Raw genomic sequence first — 20,977 nt, forward strand, 5'->3', positions numbered from 1 at the left:
ATCAAGGAGAATCAACAGAATCACACTCCCCCTGTCTCTCTCCTGACAAAGGTCATCATACAGGGCGACCAAGGCTGTTTCTGTGCCAAAACCAGGCCTGAAACCCGACTGAAATGGATCCAGATCATCGGTCTCATCCAAGAGTGTCTGGAGCTGGCCTGCAACCACTTGTTCCTGTGGATGGATGGATGGATGGCTATTCAGAGGATGGATGGATGGGTGTGATTGCACGAGTGACTTGTAGAGCTCTATTTTCTGGGTCCCTTTGCTCTTTCTTTCCAAATGCCCCCTTCCACCTCTTCCCTCACTTTTCCTGCCTCCCACATGAGATTGAAAAGCCAGGATTTCAGCAGAAGAGGATCTGGGAGCGTGTGGAAACCCGAGAAAGGAGGCAATTAAAACACGAAAGCATTTGCATCCCCTCCCGCCCTGACATTCTCTCTCTCTTGCCCAACGGGCTGCCTCGAAGCTTGTTGTTGTTTTTCAGCAGCCACAGCTGGCCTGAAACCTTCCCGGGTTTATATAACCGGCATCTGTTAAAGATATCCCTGACTGACGTAGGCGCAGGATCCGGAGGGGTGGGGGCCCTGCTCGTTGACTCAGTGCTGGGTGCCATTGGCTGCCGGGCCCATCCATCAAGCCTGCATGAAGTCATCTTGTCCTACTGACATACTTTCCGCCTGTAAAATATAACTTAATAAGGCACTTGTGTAACAGAGGCATTAGCTGGCTTTAACCCCTCCATAGCACCCGAGAAAGAAAGACAGAAAAAGAGCTGTAAATCTTCATTCAGAGGTGGGAGAGATCAAATGTTTCTCCGGCTTGGAGAGACTTTTTTCTTCTTTTCTTTTTGGGGAAAATAAAAAGATTAACCAAGAACTAGGGCCATGAAGCAAAGCTAAATAGGACCTCCCTGTGAAGAGGCAGTCTACCCCAGAAGACAAGATTCACAGAAAAATGGGCCTGTTAAACAAAGCTAAATGGAACCTCCCTGTTAAGATGCAGTCTACCCCAGAAGACAAGATTCATGGAAAAAATGGACCTGTTAAATAAAGCCAAACAGAACCTCCCTGTTAAGAGCTGTTGGGGTTGAATCTTGGCTGCTGTTGGGGTTGAATCCAGCTAGGTTCTGCTCAGAGGAGACTCACTTAAATTAATGGACCTAAATTTCAGGAGGTCTACTCTGGGTAGGACTTGTATTGGGTGCAGCCCTTGGAGGCAGGATGCTAAACTGGATGGGCCATTTTTGGTGTTTCTTATGCATGACTATTAAGCTACATGGAGCCTCCATCTGCAGGAGCAGTCTGCCACTGAAGACCAGCTGCTGGAGACACACGATAGGGGAGTCTCGCCTCCTCTGTGCCATGCTTTGCCAGCGTCCCTGGAGGTGTTTGATACGGGGGGAGGGATGGATGGCGTGGTGCCCTCGGGATGTCATGTCCCGAGGCCAATAGACCCTCAGCTGAATTCAGCAGGTGTCATCTTCCTAGGCCCATGGAAAATTGGATCTTGAAGTGCATCCGATTGTATTTTGCTATGAAATCGCAGGAGAACTCCAAACACACACTCCCAGATTTACTGTCTGGATATTGTTCGCATGTGAGCACATGCAGGCAAGGGGGTGTGGGTTTTGAAGGAAAGCGCACCGGGGGCATTGTGCATCCATGTGCGCTTGTTTATATGCACCTATGCATGAATCAAGATGTATCTGGTTTCCTCCACCACCACCACCACTCAGAGGTTTAACTTCCAGGGACAGGAATTGGCAGGCCACTGAGTCTCTTTTGTGGCCTTGTTGAGGGCCACATTCCCTCTGGGGTAATCTGCTGGAGGCTGCGTGAAGGAGGCCACCAGTGATTGAAGCTTGGACCTTCTGCAAGCAGAGCTGGTGCTGTCCTACTGAGCCATAGCCTGTCCCCGCACCACGTATTGGCTGTTCACCAGATTAATGGCACCTCTATGTACAGGAGCAGTATACCTCTGGAGACCAGCTGCGGAGGGGGATCGTGCAAAATGACAAGGACAGGCTGCTGTCTCCATGCCCCACTTGTGGCCTTCCTAGAGAGCCACCTGATTGGCCACTGTTGGCAATGAAAATGCTGGCCTTGAGGAAACTTCAGTGTGGCCTCCCAAGGCTGTGCTTATATTAGGGGAAGATCTTCAGTGTTCAAGGGCAGTCTACCTGCCAAGGTGTGTGGGGGGGTGTTACGTGACAAATCGCAGGGTGAACATAGGTAGCGGAGTGTAAGGAACAACTGAAATTGTGCAGGGTTAGTTTTGACTATTGGGGCTTTAGTTTCCACATACATCCCATTGGGAGGACAGTTCAAGCGGCTGGAGTTTGTGGTTCTGCCTCAGTTCTGCCACCTGTAAAATGGGCGCATGACACTTCCCAAAACACCTATACAAGGCCCTGGTGGCCAACGACAGGACTGCCTGCGAAAGCTCTCATAATGGAGAGGCTTTATTTGTGGGGGAGGAAGAGGCAGCAATGATCATCATCATAAAAATAATCTCTCCACTTCCTTCTCAGGATGAATCACCCACGCTCAACAACAAGGCACGCCTAAGTGGAAAGAATTTCTTGCAAAACCCAGGCTAGAACCCTCTTTGTGGCTTTTTTAAAAGTTTCAACTGGTGTAGAATCAGAAAACCTTTCCCGGATTATGCTTAGAGGGAAAGATACTCTGCACACACTCAGGAGGAGGAAAAAGAAACCAAGTGCACAGTTACAAGATGGGGGATACTTGGCTCAGCAAGTATCTACATGTGAGAAGGATCTTGGGATTGTTGTTGATCACAAGATGAATAGGAGCCAAAAGTGTGATGTGGCTGCAAAAAAGGCAAATGCTATTTTAGGCTGTATTAACAGAAGTATAGTTTCCAAATCATATGAAGTACTAGTCCCCTCTATGATGCACTGGCTAGGCCTCATCTTGAATACTGCGTCCAGTTCTGGACAACGCACTGGAACAAGTTCAGGCAACGGGGATGATCAGGGGACTGGAAACAAAGCCCTATGAGGAGAGACCGAAAGAACTGGGCATGTTTAGCCTTGAGAAAAGGGGAGATAGGAGAGCACTCTTCAAGCACTGAGTGGGGCCAGAATCTCTTCTTGATCATCCCAGAGTGCAGGACACGGAAGAATGGGCTCAAGTTGCAGGAAGCCAGATTCCGACTGGACATCAGGAAAAACTTCCTAACTGTTAGAGCCATACGACAATGGAACCAATGACCTAGATAGGTAGTGGGCTCTCCAACACTGGAGGCCTTCAAGAGGCAGCTGGACAGCCATCTGTTGGGGATGCTTTGATTTGGATTCCTGCACTGACTTGATGGCCTTTTAGGCCCCTTCCAGCTCGATGATTCTATGATATGATTCTATGATAAGGCTATCAAAGGCTGCTGGCCACGATGGCTGTGCTGTTCCTCCACAGTCAGAGGCAGTCTACCTTTGAATACCAGTTGTAGAAAATCACAAATGGGGAGAGCTGCTATTATGCTCAGGTCTGGCTTCCCGGAAGATACAACTGTTTGGCCATGGTGAGAGCAGCATGGTGGCTTGATCCGGCGAGGCTTGACTTGCGTGCTTGCATTAATTTCCCTCCTGTCTCTTCCCTTAGATTGCTATCCTGTGCTCGCTTACCTGGGAGTAAGTCTCACTGAAACGAATGGGACTTCCTTCTGAGTGTAAGGCTATGCTGCGGATTCTCGTTTCTTTCCTAAACTGAAAAAGTCTCTGGCCCAAATGCTGTCTGCATCGCAAGCAGAAAGACTTCAGGTCTCTGCCCCAAGGGGTTTACATATCGGGTCTGCATCATTTCTCGAAACCTTTCCCCCTGCCTCCAAAATCTGTCTGATCCTTTAGGCTAAGTTGACGGCTGTTGGACTGTTGTCTGGGAAATGTGGGCACCTCTCAAACAGAATCGTTTGCACTGGGAATGCAGGGAGTTTTGGGGAGACCCCCGAATTTGGGACCGGCCTCATTTCGGACATCAGATTTGCCACACGCCCACCCCCGGAGAGGAACGATTTGCCGTGTTTTCTGGATGCAGCAAGGAAGGGGGACGTTTGCTGGCCAGAGTCCCAAACTGGAAATTCTTTCTGCATTGCATAAACTTACATCCCCGACAGGGAAAGGCGGGGAGACTGCCAGCTCCGCGCTTGTCCGGATAGTCGCTTCTGGAGTCAGTCCTTTCCTCTTTGGAAAAAACAAGGCTGCAACTTGCAGGCGGCATTCTAATGTTAGAGAAGAGGGAGGGGGAAGATCTGGAGCTTCACCATGAGGGCTAGAAGCTTGAAGCAGTCAAGTATTTTGCAGAAGAAAAGACCGTAGCTTGCTGATGGGTACAAGCTTGCTGGGGAAAACCCTTCTCTGTCCACTAGGGTAGACAGTGTTGGTCTAGGAGGGCCAATGTTCGAACTCTGTATAAAGCGACTTCTTCTGCCTTTAAGAATTTGTGGAGTGGGGCGATTGGATTGAGTTGGATTCCTGCGTTGAGCAGGGGGTTGGACTTGATGACCTTACAGTCACCTTCCGACTCTACTATCCTATGATGGCAAAGGGCAGAAATGATGGGTTTTGGCATTCCATTATGGTGGGTGGGTGAGCCATGGTGAAGCTGAGGGCTACTTGCCCTAGTAAACATGGATGAGCAGCGAAAATGCCCCATCTCTCCCAGATTATGAAGGGGAACTTAATTTTTGTTGGGCATGAGACAGAGATCTGCGTTGCCCTTTAATTATTCCAAATGCTCTTTGAGTGAGACAGTGGTGTGGTGTGGAATGTGAAGTATTATGGGTCAGGATTTGCCCTACTGCTGTTGCGAGAGATAGAGGTCGCCACTGGCTGGGTGCTAAGGTGAGAAGGAGCCGAGGGCTGTCAAAAATGTGGAAGGGGGTGGTAAAGTTTGGATCTGCCCCCTGTAACAAATGGATGCCTGTTGGACCTCAAATAGATGACGTGGAAAGGCCATCAGGTTCCTGAGAACAGCAGTTTTCAGTCTCTGTCCCCTTTCCTCACTACCAAAGTTGCTAGTCCTCAATGACTTAGGAGTAGAACAAACTTTGTCATGGGTCGCTTTCCGGGTGCAAGTCTCTGCTTCTTTTATTTGACTGAGTTTTGTTCAGTCGATCCGTTGTCGTTCCAAGTTCGCGGCAACATACAGACAATAGACAATAAAGAACAGTTTCAAACCATAGTTTGGCACACACTAATATAAATCATCCTCTCCTGTGCAGGTTTTGAGTAAATCTTTTTTAAAGACATTTCCCCCACCTCTCCTGGAGGTGCAACACTTATTTACCATCACTGGTTTCTGCTGATCCTTTAATAGGGATGTTTTATTGTCTATTTTAAATTACGCGTGTTTATATTTTAATGTTGGTGTAACTGGTTGTTCTGCTGGCTGAAACTGTCAGAGTCCCTTTTTATTTTTGCTGTTTTGCCAGGAAGTGTAACATTGCCTGCGAACAGATGTGATGTCGCCATATTTATAGTATCGAAAAGGGTTTTGTTTGCTGTGATGTTATTGTTTTGATACTTTTGTCATTGTGAAACAGTTCTTGCAGTTGCTGTCCACTCTGCTGTAAGCTGCTTTGAGCCCAGTTTCTTTGTGGAAAGGTGGCATAACTTGGCAAACGGTTTAGAAGCCTATTTTGACAATAATAATTATTATTATAGGACCAAAGGTTCATCTGACTCATCATTCTGTTGTCGAACTATATTTTGTTGTGAGCTGTATTTTAATACGCATTTTGTATTTTCCTTTTGAAATGGAAATGGACTGCCTTCAAGTCGATCCCGACTTATGGCTACCCCATGAATAGGGATTTCATGATAAGCAGTATTCAGAAGGGGTTTCCCATTGCCCCCTCTGAGGCTAGTCCTCCCCAGCTGGCTAGGGCCTGCTCAGCTTGCCACGGCTGCACCAGCCAGCCCCTTCCTTGTCTGCAACTGCCAGCTGGGGGGCAACTGGGCTCCTTGGGACTCTGCACCTTGCCCACGACTGCACAGGTGGCAGGGCACGTAACCCCTGAGCCACTCACTGTGGGGTGATCTTTAGCTGGCCCTTGACGCCCAGGAGACACAAGCGGGGATTTGAACTCGTAGACTCTGGACTGCTGGCTCTCCTCCCCACTGTGCTGTTTCCATGTGTTTAATTGTGGTAGCCTATGGCTCTGAACAATAAAGAAAGATTTCATTTCATCTCATCTCCTCATTCTGTTTCCGACAGCAGGGCACCAAAGCCAATTGCAACTGGTACTGTGTTAAACTGCTTCTGAACATGGAGGTTTGATTCAGCAACACTGTAGCTCGAGGAAGGGGAAACCTGTCCCCCCCCCAGAAGTTGCTGGACTCCAATTCCCATTAGCTCCAGCCAGCACGGCCAATGGGATGATGGGAGTTGTAGTCCAACACTGGTCTGGAGGATTTTTAAAGACCTGACTGCTCTCTCCTGGGCGGGAATGGGATTGCAATCCTCATACTATATGAGGTGATGATAGGTTTGTTTGGTTTTTCAAACCCCAGAATACACACTGCTGCGTGGGTTGCCACCTTTTTCTTTCCACCAGGCCACTGCGCCTTGGAACAGCGGCTGGATTTGCAGACATTGGCCAGAGATTGCTCTCGTCTCTGCGCTTTGGAAAGCGTCACCTTCTGACTTCTGCAGATCCAGTTGCGGTTAAATGCTTAGGAGCAGGCCCAGCTGGTCAGTTGGCCGGCCACTTCTTTCCGTGATGCCTTTGGCCTAAACCCCACTCTGTCCAGGGAGGCAAGAGGGGGTTGGACTTGATGGCCTTATAGGCCCCTTCCAACTCTACTATTCTATGATTTAACAGAGTTGACAGATACATCCAAGCCAGGCAAAAACACTGAAGGAAGGTGGTGAGAGGTGTGGCCTCAGGAGAGGGGGTGTGGCCTGGGAAGACTGCAGAGGGCCAGACTGAGAGGGCTGGAGGGCCACATTTGGTCTCTAGGCCTGAAATTCCCTATCCTGTCTTAAACCGTATAACTCAAAATGCAAAATCCCTGTTTCCCATTACTGTCAAAACATGAGACTGTAACCATGTTGGGGCAGAGACCTCTCCTTTGTAAAGTCCGTTGATGGCACTTTCTGAACTAAACAGATGGATAAAAAATTATGCTGTTCTCTGCTGCGGCATTGGAAAGGTTTTACTTACTCTGTTTTTAAGGCAGAAAATTAACGAGGCTTTTTCCCCATCTCCACCCCTCCCTGCTTTTTTCAGCGCAAATCGAGGTCATCCCTTGTAAGATATGCGGGGACAAGTCTTCAGGAATCCACTACGGAGTTATCACCTGTGAAGGGTGCAAAGTAAGCCCTTTTTTGGGGAGGGGGGCGGGAGGAAGAAGGCAGCTGACAAATTGGGTGGATGCCTTGCAGGAAATTTACGTGCCCCAAAACGTCTGTGTTTGGGTTTACAATTTGAAAGACATGACACAAAGGGAAAAATGGATGAGGAGGGAGAAGAAAAAGAAAAAGGACTCCTTTTGGGAGGAAGGGCGGGATAGAAATTTAATAAATAAATAAACAATAGGCTTGCTTTTTTTTTTAATGTCGTCACAAAAATTCATCAGCCTTTCAGTATTTCTCCCACTATATATTTGTTTGCAAGCTGTTTTCCCCTAATATGCAGTGCATGTTGTTCTGTTACTTTCAATTACAGATGCACGTTTTCGACTAATATGTTGCATTGGTGGGGTGCTTTTGATACAGCAGTATTGGGCTGGAAAACTGCGTCGCAAAAGTTCGGAGAGGTGTGAATTTCAAAGGTGGAGCGGGGCACATTGTTTTGTGTGGATTACGCACATTTCGAATGCAAACTGCATTGGATTTTCTTTTGCTGCCTCTGCTCTGCATAACTGCACACCTGTTACCCGAAGCAAATCTCTCTCAGCCCAGTTTTGTTGCAAGGCTTGTTGTTTGTGAGGGCCGCCAGGCCGCCTCCGTCCCGCCTCCGTCCCGCCATCCATCTTCCCGGCTGCAATGCCTCATTTTCCTTCCCCCCCTACTTTTCCTCCATGCAGGGATTCTTCCGCAGAAGCCAACAGAATAACGCCACTTACTCTTGCTCGCGGCAGAGGAGCTGCCTGATCGATAGGACAAACCGCAACCGGTGTCAACATTGCCGCTTGCAAAAATGTTTGGCCCTGGGCATGTCCCGAGACGGTGAGTCACCACTTCGGCCCGGAGGGGGAGGGAACGTGAGGGTTGGGGCTATGAAATAAGAGGCATAAGGATATAAGAGGAGCCCTGCAGATGGGCCAGGCCAAAGGAGGTCATCTAGTCCAGCCTCCTGTGTCTCACAATGGCCAATCAGATTCTTCGCAGGCAGGGCGTAAAGGAAAGAGACCCTCTCTCAACATTCGTAAGGTGAAATAAGAGCCCAAATGGTGAATCAGGCCAAATGGAGCCCATTCTAGTACAGCGTCCTGTTTCCACAGCAACCAACCAGATGTCCATCGTGGGAAGCGCAACAGCAATTCTGCCCTACTTGTAATTCCCAACAACTGGTACTCAAGGGCATACCCCCTCCAACAGCAGGGGTAGAATGTAGCCATTGCAGCCACTGGTAGCCTTTTCTACCACGAATTTGCCATCCACGTAGGTGGCAGCGATCTATGGGGGGGTCAGTCCCCACTCCACCCAGACGAACCCCAATCTCCAGATTCCTAGATTTCAATTTTTTTAAAAAAGCAAGGGTTGTATCCATCTAAATTCTACTCAGAGTAGACCCATTGAAATGAATGGACCTCCGCCAGCCATGCCCTTTAATTTCAGTGGGTCTACTCTGAGTATAGCTAACATTGGGTAGTCCCAGGCTATGGTCTGAAGGCGCGTAAGGCCAGCTCCCAAGCAGGGTCAGGTCTGGTCAGTGCCTGGATGGGAGACCGCCTGGGAACCATATGTGAGCCACCTTGGGTTTCAATCATGAAAAGAAAGGCGGGGTAGAAATGTAATAAATAAATAAATAAACCATATGGTTCTAGAATTTGTAAAATCTAATATGGGAGACAAGGGTTTATATTCAACCCAGTCCTCCTCAGAGTAGACCCATTGACAGGAATGGGCTTGAGTTAGCCAGGTCTTCACTCGAATCGGTCTACTCTGAGCAGCACTAGCATTGAATAGCACCCAAACTTTACAGGTGCTGTCCTCGTTTTTGGTGAGAAACTAGCCTGCCTCCACTTCAGTGTTTTACTTCTCCCAACCACAATCACCCCCGTAAAAATTCATACAGACCTTCATGCTGTGGTCCAAAAGCAGTGGACAGGATTCAAGCATGAATCTCAACTAGTTTAAGGTGATACAGGTTTCGAACACCACTAGAACATCTACTTTCGTGACACTTTCCTGTGCTTTTCCCCATAATTCCGTTCCATTTCCTCATTACTCTGTCATGTTAAAGAAAAAATCCTCTCATCTCCATGTACATATATAAATTTGTGTTTTCAATATATGCATTTTCATTAAAACTCCTACGTTTCATCGACTAAGATTTCTTGAATTGGATTTTAGCCCCCCACTTTAATATCAAAGTTAACAATATTAAATCATCAATTTTATTTGTTAATTAATTGTATTTATGTAGACCCCCTCATAGCTTTAAATAATGAATAAAGAATATTAACTAAATAACACTAGGTGGGGCAAAGAAGGTGTTAGGGTTGGGAGTCTGGTGGCAGGTGGGTTGTTCAGGTGGGAAGGAGGTAGCCTATCAGGGTTGGGAGGTGGGAAGGAGGTAGCCTATCAGGATTTGAAGTCTGGAAGGAGGTGGATTGTTCAGATGGGAAGGAGGTAGCCTATCAGGGTTGGGAGGTGGGAAGGAGGTAGCCTATCAGGATTTGAAGTCTGGAAGGAGGTGGATTGTTCAGATGGGAAGGAGGTAGCCTATCTGGGTTGGAAGTCTGGAGGGAGCCGGTTGTTCAGGTGGGAAGGAGGTAGCCTATCAGGGTTGGAAGTCTGGAGGGAGATGGGTTGTTCAGATGGGAAAGAGGTAGCCTATCACAGGGTTGGAAGTATAGAGAGAGTGTGTTGTTCAGGTGGGAAGGAGGTAGACTATCAGAGTTGCAAGTCTGGAGGGAGGTGGATTGTTCAGTTGGGAAGGAGGTAGCCTATCAGGGTTGGAAGTCTGGAGGCAGGCAGGTTCTTGAACTGGGAAGGAGATGCCTATCAGGGTTGGCAGTCCAGAGGCAGCTTATCAGGGCTGGTGGTCTGGCCAAGGAGTTGAGCTGGAAAAGAGGCGGTCCATCCAGCCCATTAACACCCCCTCCCAATATCTGAATGCCCCGTTTATCTCTCCTCTTTCCCCCCCCCCTTGTCGGCTTGCAGCAGTCAAGTTCGGCCGCATGTCTAAGAAGCAACGGGACAGCCTGTACGCCGAGGTCCAAAAACACCAGCAAAGTCAAGAGCAAGGGGACGGGGCCAAAGAGGACCCCAAGACCTTGTCGCAGGTCTACAGCACCAGCATGAGCAGCGGCCTCTCCGACCTGGACGATATCTCCACGCTGTCGGACGGCTTCCTCTTCGATTTCCCTTTGACCCCCGATGGGAGCAGCAGCTATTGCAACCTGGACATCCTCACCTCGGCCCAGCCGTCACCTGACCAGTCCAGCCTTGATGTCAGCGACGTCAAACTCATCAAGCAGGAATCCATCTATGAGCTGATGTTGGAGCCCACGCTCTTTCCCCACGCTTCACTCGCGGGCAGCCAATTGGCCTCCGAGATATCCATGATGGAGATTGGTTAGTACTAGGGATGCGCTGGGGTCCCACCCAGTTTGTCTTTGGTATTGAATCCGTTTCCATTCATTTGCTTTCTTTCAATAGCCACCCTGAGTTCCTGCTGGGAGGAAGGGCGGGATATAAATCAAATAATAGATAACCAAATAAAACAGTTGAGGATTGGATTTTAACACGGCAAATTTCCGCTGCTATTTTTGAACACAGACTTTTTTTTAAAAAAAGCCTGTAAAGCATCAGTTGTAATAATGATAATTTATCAATATTTATTTTGAAACTATCGACAATTCCTTCAAAATATCAATATTTTTAAAGTATCGATATGTCCTTCAAAATATTAATATTTCCTTTAAAATATTGATATCAATATCAATATTTTTCCAAACAAAACCAGATAGGTAAAAGCAGCGGCTAGTGGATAAAAAAATGAACTCGAATTGGTGCAAACTTGTTAGGTCACCAGAATGCTTTTCAATAGGCACCACCCAACGGATCCAACTCCTAGTTTGTATGCAAGGTATTTGTATTATTTTTATTAGTTTGTATTATTAGTTTGTATTATTATTATTATATTTATATTACACCTTTTCCTTCAAGGAGCTCAAGGTAGCATACATGGCTCTCCTCCCTCTCCTCATTTTGTCTTCACAACAACCCTGTGAGGTAGGTTCAGCTGAGAGACTGTGACTGGCCCAAGGTCATCCAGCAAGCTTGATGGCTGAATGGGGGATTTGAACCCTGGTCTCCCAGGTCCCAGTCCAACACTCTAACCGCTACACCACACTGGCTGTCAAGCACATGGTCTACCATGGAGCCATGGTCCTTGTCCATACTTCCAGGGTGCTAGCAGAGACCAAATTCAGGGCAAAGGGGCACACTGTTGCTGTTGGGCTGCTAGCTTTTGTCCCTGTTTCATGATTGCCCCTTGTTATGTTCTCTCATGCTTCTAGTCCCTGTTGCTGGCAATGTTTGGAGCTGCATGCATCCAACGTTAGCCCTGCTCAGAGTAGACCCACTAGAAGGAATGAACCCAAGTTATGTCACGCTCATTTGTTTCAATGGATCTTGCTGGTTTTTCACAAGAGTTGGGGTTGTAGTCAACCTAGGTTTTACTCAGAGGCTGTAGACTGACTGAAATTAACAGGCCTGAGTTAGCTGTGTCAAATTCAGTGGGTATAGTCTGAGTTGGACTAATGTTGGATACAGAGTAGACCCATTGAAACTGATGGGCATGACGAACTTGGTTCCATTAATTTCTGAGTAGAGCTTCATTCTATTAGGGAGGGGCTAGAAATTCGATTCCGTTCGCATTTCAAGCCGAATCAATCAAATTCACACTTTCTGAAACAATATGAGCAACTGAAACAAAGCGATCCTTCCAAATCCTCACTTACCCAAATTTTGCGATGCAGTTTCCCTAATGGACAAATGAATATGTGAGTACAAAAGACTTACAAAGAAAGGCATTCTACGAGGAGAAAGTGCTTGCAAAAATGTGTACATTAGTCAAAACCGCCTACAAAAATGTACTGATCAGGAGAAATCTAATCAAATGCTGGGGAATTTTAATTAACATTTTTTGGGGGGGAATCATAAATTGCTGCAGAAATGGGGAGAACTGAATTTAAGATTAGAAAAATGAGACTAGGCAGATCCATCCACCTGTAAATTGGATACACCCCTTTAGATTCATTTCTTCGATGATGAACTACTGGGCCGCATGTGGGGGTCAGTCCCCTCCCCAAGCCGTTTGAAATTACCTGCCAGGCACCCCACATAAACACACACACACTGGTCTCTCTCTCTGTGCCTTGTGATGCATAGGTGAATGTGAGAGAGTGAGGGGTTGATGCCCGCTTAGGCCACACCCACTCTCCTTGGCTACACCCACTGTTGGCATCTTGGCAATCTGGCCTTCAGCCCTCCCCTCCCAAAAAAAGGTTAGCCACCCCTGATTTAAGGGAAGGACCCCATGGAAATCCTTTGCATATAGAAGACGTATCCACGTATCTTACCACATTAAAACAGTCATGGCTTCCCCCCGAGAATCCTGGGAACTGTAGTTTATTAAAGGGTGCTGTGAGGAGACTCTATTTCCACCCACCCACCAAGCTGTAATTCCCAGGATGATTTAACAATCAATCCCTCTTCCCAGGGAATTATAGCTCGGTGAGGGAAATAGGGTAGCCTAAAATGACCTCACAGGCCAACTTGGGGCGCCCCCTCGCCGGCGGCTCACACGATTGGCCTGCGCACCAGAGATTTGGGTGAGCAATTTGACTCAGTCAAATTTGCACTTTCCAGAACAATATGAGACTGAAACAAAGCTATCCTTGGAAATTCGCACGTATTTGAATTTTGCGATGCAGTTCGTCAGCCGGACAATGTTTACAAGGATGCATAAGTTAGGGGAAAATGTGCACAGAAATGTACCGTATATTCCGGCGTATAAGACGACTTTTTAACCCTGGAAAATCTTCTCCAAAGTCGGGGGTCGTCTTATACGCCGGGTGTCGTCTTATTAGGGTTGCCATATTGCCCGGATAGCCGGGTTTTACCCGGATTCTAAGCATGCCACCCGGCGCCCGGCTAGCCCCTTAGGTGGCCCGGATTCTCAGCTTTCATTTTAAAAAAAATTAAGTTTCTAGGTGGTGCGGTTCTCGAGATATATATAAAAACGTCAGGCACCCCCCCCCCCGGTTAAATCTTTTTTTAAACTACTGTATAGCACTTCGTAGCTTTAACCCCACCCGTTCAGGATTTTAGCCAATCAGTGAAGTGTTTGTTTGGTGGCAGTGTCTGCAAAACCTCATTGCGAGGCCAGAAAATGGTGGTTTCCCCTCCTGTTTATCTGAAAATCTCATAAATTGGGTAGGTATATACATTTCAGTTTTCCCCCCTGTTGTGTGTAGGAGTCAGATCCTGGGCAGTGTTTTGAAAACCTTCCCAATAGTTGTTTTGGGGGTAAAAACAGTGCTAATCCCATATGTCCAGAGTAAATCCTATTGAATTCAGTAGGAATTACTTTTGAGTAGACATGATTATGAATGTGCTGAAAATCAGTGGGACTTTGGAGTGAATGTAAAAAAGAATTGTGTTTGTGTTCTCTTTCTGCCCCCCCCCAGTCCTATTTTAAAGCAAGTAGGCAGGGCTTACTTAGGTATTGCAGTTTTTATTCTGTAGGAAACTAATACTGATTTTTAAAAAACTAATACTGATTTTTCTGCAATGACCAATTGGTTTGACAATAAACTATTATATGGGCTGTATGTATTTATACATCTGCAGTGTGTGCGTGTGTGTATGGAGTCTTTCCAACACCCCTGTGAGGTAGGGTTGGAAACCAAGGCAGCTCACAACAAGAAATAAAGCCATTTAAAATCCAATAACCATAAAAACAAGTATAAACAGTTGCAAAACAGTGTAAAGTGGCATGATTCGGAATTTTGGGTTGTGTGAATGAAGTTGCTTATCACTTGAGGTTGCAGTTCTGTCCCTGTTTGAGTAAGCCCCATTGAATACGCTGGGACTTGCTTCTGAATAAATAAATTTAGGATTGCACTATAAATATCTTTACAGTTTGTGTAAATAATAAATATATTTGATAGTTATGCTTATATAAATATTTCTTCATTTATCATATTTTTGGTTTTTGGTTAGGAATCCTGACTGGTTGTGAGATGGTTAGTTTTTTGCCTTATAGGAATCTTGTTGTGGTTGGTATGGTATTACATTTAGGAAAGTGTTACTGCCTTCTGTATTTTTTTTCCTATTTGCATTTCACTTATCTTTAACCTCACTCCGTTACAGCCATAGAAGCAACAGCAGCATATGCAAGATAATTAACTCCCATTAGTGATAAGAACAAGAATTTATAATTATTATTTCAATTAAAACAAGAGGCTTATCAATACTTTGAAGAGGACCAGATATTTATTTGCTTTCTGAGCCCAGGACTGGGTCTTTCATGATGCCCGGTGTGTGTGTGTGTGGGGGGGGGAGCAGGAGAGTAGTCGATAAGACAGACATCCTGGCATTGATAATCGAATTAGCAAGGTATGTGTGGGGTTGTTGTACACTTCCAGGCTCAGTTTCATTTTGAGTATGGAGGTGGAACCTGTGTAGATGTGGTTATCAAAGGGAGAAGAAATTTTGAGTTAAGCAAAGCTCTGCTTTTATAAAACCTAAGAAACATACAGTACTTTGAATGTCTGAGTGCCTGCACCAGTGGAATACTGAAGGAACTTGTAAAACTTGCTGCAACAGTATTTAGAACTGAGCATGTGGTGTGAAAGACTCCTTTTCATAACATTTTGGCTTGTTTTTCTCTGATTGTGTATTTTTATTGTTTTTACTATATTTGTAAGCTGTGCTGAGCTCTGTTTTTAACAGCAAAAGGGCAGGATATAAATTCTCTTAATCAATCAATAAATACTCCATAGTGTTGGAAACTAGAGTCTAGGCATTTAATGTTGCTTTTAAAAAAAAGATTTCTCACATCTTTCCCCAGTTTTTGGTGGTAATTCCTAGGCACAAAAACAAAACAACTGGACAATCCAAATATTAATATTTATAAGTTTATAAGTGACAGTTTTCCTGCTAAGTACCTGCATGTCATAAGCAGGGGTAGTCTTATACGGCGAGTATATCCCAAACTATATTTTAACTGGAAAAGTTGGGGGTCGTCTTATACGCCTAGTCGTCTTATACGCCGGAATATACGGTATATGTGAAGGAAAATACCATGGAAAGTGCATCATATGCCAATAAATTGCTTGCAAAAATGTATACATTAGTCAAAGCTTCTTTTTAAGCTTTAAGTTAGTCAGACCTTTAAAGTTTTTTAATTCTTTATTCACTGGAATTGGACTGTAAAGGTGATTTGTGGCATCCCACATTAGTCTGTGGTATGTATTTCCAGTGTGAAAGGATTTTTTTATTCAAAAGCCTGGATTTTATGCACTCGGCCACTGAAGAAGACAGGTTGTCGAAACATGTCTGGCCAAAACATCAAAGGAGCACTATATGTCTCATAAACTGGTGATATAAGTGCCTTTGGAATAAGTGTTTAAAGTTTGCTTTTATTGTTTAATACATTAAAGTTCTTACATTTATCCTTAACTCTTTTTTTCTAAACTTCTGCATTGTTAAGGACAAGAAGCTTTTTTTCTGTCCATTCATCAAAGCTGCCCTAAAATGCTGGAGAGTGTTCATGAGGATTAAAAAAAACAGTTGCAAATTTGCTGCAGAAATGTGAACTGAATTTAAGATTGGGAAAATGAGAAACTAGACCCTCCTCTTTCAACAAGCCTTTTAAGTAGAGACCTTATCCTAGTCTGCGTCTGTGTTGGAATTGCTTTTTAAGATGCTTTTAAAGCTTTTTTTTTTAAAAAAGATGTTTTAAAGATGTTTTGTTTTAATATGTTTTTAAGGATGTTTTATTGAAATATATGTTAAAGACTGTTTTTATGAACTTTTGGGGTGTTTTTAGTGCGTTTGTTTGCTGCCCTGGGCTCCTACTGGGAGGAAGGGCGGGATATAAATCTAATAAATAAATAAGTAAAGATCCAGCCCTTTAGATTTGTGGAGAAAACATCCTAAAGTCTGTGAATGTTGCTTTGTCAGAACGCCTCGCCCAGAATGTTGTCAAGTCACATCTGGAGACATCGCAGTACACCAGCGAGGAATTGAAGAGGCTAGCTTGGATGCTCTATTCGCAGGAGGAGATTAGGAATATGCAAAGCAAAGTAAGTACCCCTCATCCAGTGAACACAAAGAATGCAAGAATTTCCTCTCCAGATTAGACCAAAAACCCACCTATCCTGGGTTGGATTAAGGTCCTATCTGTGCTGTACATTTAAAGCAATATTATATCACTTTCTCCCAAAGCATCCTGGGAACTGTAGTTTGTTTAAGTGAGAGTTGTTAGGAGACCCTCACAGAGCTATAGTTCCCGGAGTGGTTTAACAATCAATACCTTTTCCCAAGTAGCTCTGGGAATTGTTGCTCTGTGGAATATAAACTTTTATATGTGCCTAGATAGGCAAGGATGCAACTGCAAGCAATCTAACTAAAACATCTCTTGTGCGATAAGCCTATTTGCAAATGAAATACCTTATGATTTCTGACTCAGCATATATGAAAACTATATTAAAGTTCTTTCTGCACAGATAACTATCTGATAAATAATGGTGTAGCCCTTAAGTATATTTTTGTCATATCAGGACAGTAATGTCTGTTTCCCTGGTTTCCTTTATTTTGTAACCACTTGCATAAAATGTTTGAAATTTAGTTTTTAAAAAACAAATTTAGAGGTCCCTCATAATCCATGGCCCTAAACTGTGTAGTACTTAGCTTGTCCAGATATCTGACATTTTGCAAAATTAGGGATGTGCTGGAATTCCGCCCCATTCAGATTTGTGCCGAATTTCCCATTAATTCACATCTGATTCATTTGAGGATTGGATTTTAACGTAGCAAATTTCCATAGCTTTTTTTGAAAATGGACTTTTTAAATTTAAAAAATCCACCTCTAAAGCATCAATTTTAGGAATGATAGTTTATCAATATTTCCTTTAAAAATATCAATATTTCCTTCAACGATATTTGAAAAGGAATTAGGGATATTTCTTTCAAAATATTTATATTTATATCAATATTTTTTCCAAGCGACAAAAACAGGATTGGTAAAAGCAGTGGCTAGCAAATGCAGAATGAACTCGAATCCATGCCAGCCTGTTAGGTTGACGGAATACTTTCAAACTTGCTCCAGCCAACAGATCCCGTCCCTATGCAAAATTCCCCTAGATATCTTACGGGGAGCAATAGAGAAAGGCAGACACCCACATCCCCATTGTTTGCCCCCAGCAAAGATAGACTGCTGTCAGGCCCAGGATGTGACTCAGGAACCAGACCAACGATTGTAGTTAATTCGTGTTTTATTAGGGTAATGTCCAAACAAAGACTGCGTTTTCTCATGAATCAATACAGGGATACAGGTCCTGCGGCATTGGGAGAAAGTTGACAGAGCAAGGGACTTCTTCCTGCCTGTTCTTTAAGAAGGGGCCAAACGGGCGCGCAATCTTTCGCTCCTCCTTAACTGCCCCTCAGGTACTGCCCGCCTTCCCCCCCTTCTCTCCTGTCTTTTCAGCTGTCTGCGTGTGCGCGGTGAGGGGGGAAGCATCACCCCCTCCTCTTCTGAAGTTTCCGATTCCAGGATGGGGGATAGGGGAGGGGCTGATGGTAAACTGCCTCCCCGCTTTTCGGCTGTGAGCAGCCCTCCCTCTTCCCCCTCTTGCTCTGAGCCTGAAAGAGGGGGAGGCGTGAGAATGTCCAGGGAGGGCTCAGGCTCCCCGTTGCTAAGCGATTTTATCACTGGCAGTTCCTCTGTTTCGTCTTCGCTCCAAAGGGGGGAAGTTCCTCCCCCTTCCTTCTGCCATCCATCCGAATACTCTTCTCCCAACTCTCCGGGATCCAGCTCCCCGGGATTGGGACCCCAGCTCTGACTTCCGACACCATACCCCCTCCCAGTCTGTGCCCCCCTCCCCTTGTCTGGCTTGGGACGGTGGGGAAAACGTTGATGGAAAAGTTTTACCAATTCTGGAGCATGCACATCAGCTGCATCTTCCCATGATCTGTCAGCCACCCCATAGCCTTTCCAGTGAATCAAGTACTGCAGCTTGTGGCGTCTGATCCTGGAATCTAAGATCTCAACTTCAAACTCAAGCTGCTCATTTACCAGGAGTGGAGCTCCGGGAGGTTCCTCCGGCCGTAACTCACTGGGAGGGGCGGCTTTCGTTAAGAGGGATCGATGGAACACAGGATGTATTTTAAACGTGTCAGGCAGCTTCAGTCGGTACGCCACGGGATTGATTTGAGTTTCTATTTCGAAAGGACCCACCCTCTTGTCTTGTAATTTTCTACATTTGCCCGGCATCTGGAGGAAGCGGGTGGACAGCCATACCTGGTCTCCCGGTTGAAGGGGGGGGGCCCTCCTTCCTGTGCAGGTCAGCAACTCGCTTGTACTCCATTTTGGCTTCATTTAACTGCTGTTTCAGTGTATGTTGCGCCGCTTGCAATTCCTTAAGGAAGTTCTCAGCTGCCGGTACCAGCATTCCTTCTGAGCTGCTTGGAAAGACTTTAGGATGGAATCCATAATTAGCGAAGAACGGGGTTTGTTGAGTGCTGGAGTGCAGAGAATTGTTGTAGGCGAACTCTGCAAAATGCAAATATGATACCCAGTCAGTCTGTTGATAGGACACATAACTTCGTAAATATCTTTCCAAAACGGCGTTCAAGCGTTCCGTCTGCCCATCTGTCTGGGGGTGATGGGCGGAGGAGAGTTTTAATTCCGTCTGCAACTGTTTCCACATTGCTCTCCAAAATTTGGCTGTGAACTGAGTTCCTCGGTCTGAGACTATGCTGTTTGGCAATCCATGCAGCCGGTAGACTTCTTTTATGAATAACTTGGCCGTTTCTTTAGCCTCTAAGGCCCCTGCACAAGGAAGAAAGTGTGCCATTTTGGTAAGTAGATCCACCACTACTAAGATGGCTGTCATTCCTTGGGACTTGGGTAGATCAGTTATAAAATCCATGGAGAGGTCCTTCCAGGGTTCGTGTGGGACAGGCAACGGTTGTAACAGTCCTGCTGGTGTCCCTGTTTGTGTTTTTGTCCGCAGACAGACAGAGCAGGACTTTACATAACTCTCAATATCCCGACGCATTTTAGGCCACCAGAAGTCCTTGGCCACGTTCTGAATGGTCTTGTAAATCCCAAAGTGTCCCGCTGTGATGGAATCATGACACTGGCGTAGGATTCTGAGCCTTAATTCCCCTTCTGGCACATATCTGGCGGTTTTGAACCATAACAGTCCATTTCTCCAGTGAAAGGTTACTTCTGAGTCTTGACCTTGTCCCGTCTCCTGCTGATATTTTAGCATGTCTGCATCTTCTTGTTGTGCCTTTTTGAGTTCCTCTTCCCATGAAGGCTGGCATACTCCCAACGTTAATTTCTCTGGCGGGATTACGTACTGAGGCTGGTCCTCGGATTCACTTTCTTTGTATTGTGGCTGTCTGGATAAGGCATCCGCTCTCTGGTTTTTGGCTTGGGCATGGTAAGTAATCTGGAAGTTAAACCTAGTGAAGAACTGGGACCATCTTATCTGTCTCTGGTTCAGCTTTCTGGCGGTTTGGAGGCTTTCAAGATTCTTGTGGTCGGAGCGCACTTCAATTCGATGAGAGGTCCCCTCTAGGTATTGTCTCCAGTTTTCAAGAGTCCTTGATGGCCAGCAGCTCCTTCTCCCAAACTGTGTAGTTCTTCTCTGCAGGCTTTAACTTCCGAGAGAAGTACGCACAGGGGTGCAGCTCCTTCCCTTCTTGGTCTAATTGTAGCAGGACCCCCCCCGATGGCAAAATCTGAAGCATCTGCTTCCACTACGAAAGGGCGGTTCGGATCAGCAAAGCGCAGAATGGGCTCAGTAGCAAACCTTCTCTTCAGCTCCTCAAAGGCCTCGGTGGCGTTCTCTGTCCATTGAAACTTCTTCTTCCCCCTTAAACAGTCAGTCAGAGGAGCTGTTAATTTGGAAAACCCTGGAATGAACTTTCTGTAATAATTGGCAAACCCCAAAAACCGTTGTACATCCTTTTTGGTGACAGGTTGGCCCCAGTCCAATATGCAGCTTACTTTCCCTGGGTCCATCTCCACGCCTTCCGCTGAGATTCGATATCCAAGGAAGTCTAGAGACTTGAGGTCAAATCCACATTTCTCTAATTTAGCATACAGGTGATTTTCTCTCAGTCTCTTCAACACCGTCTTCACATGCTGGTCGTGGTCTTCCTGGTTCTTTGAGAACACCAGGATATCATCTAAGTAACAGATTACATACGTGTCCAACAAGTCTCTAAACAGTCGTTCATGAATTTTTGAAAAATTCCTGGACTTCCACAAAGCCCGAACGGCATGACCAGGTATTCATACTGTCCGTAAGCGGTCAAGAATCCTGTTTTCCATTCATCTCCCTCCTTCATTCTGATCAGATTGTACGCTCCTCTCAAATCCAACTTCGTGAAGATTTTTGCAGAGCGCAGTCGGTCCAGCAACTCTGAGATCAGGGGCAGCGGGTAGCTGTTGGGGATGGTGATCTGGTTCAATGCGCGATAGTCGTTACAGGGTCTGAGTTCCCCCCCTTCTTTTTCACAAACAATAGTGGCGC

General features: G+C 45.7%; 2 protein-coding genes across 4 annotated transcripts in view; both read left to right on the forward strand.

The window, feature by feature from the left end:
- TCF3 (transcription factor 3) overlaps nt 1–20,977 on the forward strand; it is a 271,367-nt gene that overhangs the window by 238,154 nt on the left and 12,236 nt on the right. The window lies entirely within an intron of this gene.
- LOC133372425 (nuclear receptor ROR-beta-like) overlaps nt 1–20,977 on the forward strand; it is a 60,077-nt gene that overhangs the window by 24,200 nt on the left and 14,900 nt on the right. Inside the window, exons 1-5 of one of the 3 annotated variants that reach the window (XM_061601022.1) lie at nt 721–795; nt 7,252–7,337; nt 8,051–8,192; nt 10,356–10,769; nt 16,392–16,513. In XM_061601022.1, coding sequence (XP_061457006.1) covers nt 8,180–8,192; nt 10,356–10,769; nt 16,392–16,513 — 549 coding nt within the window. In that variant the 5' untranslated portion in view covers nt 721–795; nt 7,252–7,337; nt 8,051–8,179. Of the gene's footprint in view, nt 1–720; nt 796–3,496; nt 3,544–7,251; nt 7,338–8,050; nt 8,193–10,355; nt 10,770–16,391; nt 16,514–20,977 lie in introns of those variants that run through there. The other 2 variants (XM_061601023.1, XM_061601021.1) reach the window with 2 other exon arrangements.

The sequence above is a fragment of the Rhineura floridana genome, chromosome 18 (assembly GCF_030035675.1).
Source record: "Rhineura floridana isolate rRhiFlo1 chromosome 18, rRhiFlo1.hap2, whole genome shotgun sequence".
Lineage (NCBI taxonomy): Eukaryota > Metazoa > Chordata > Lepidosauria > Squamata > Rhineuridae > Rhineura > Rhineura floridana.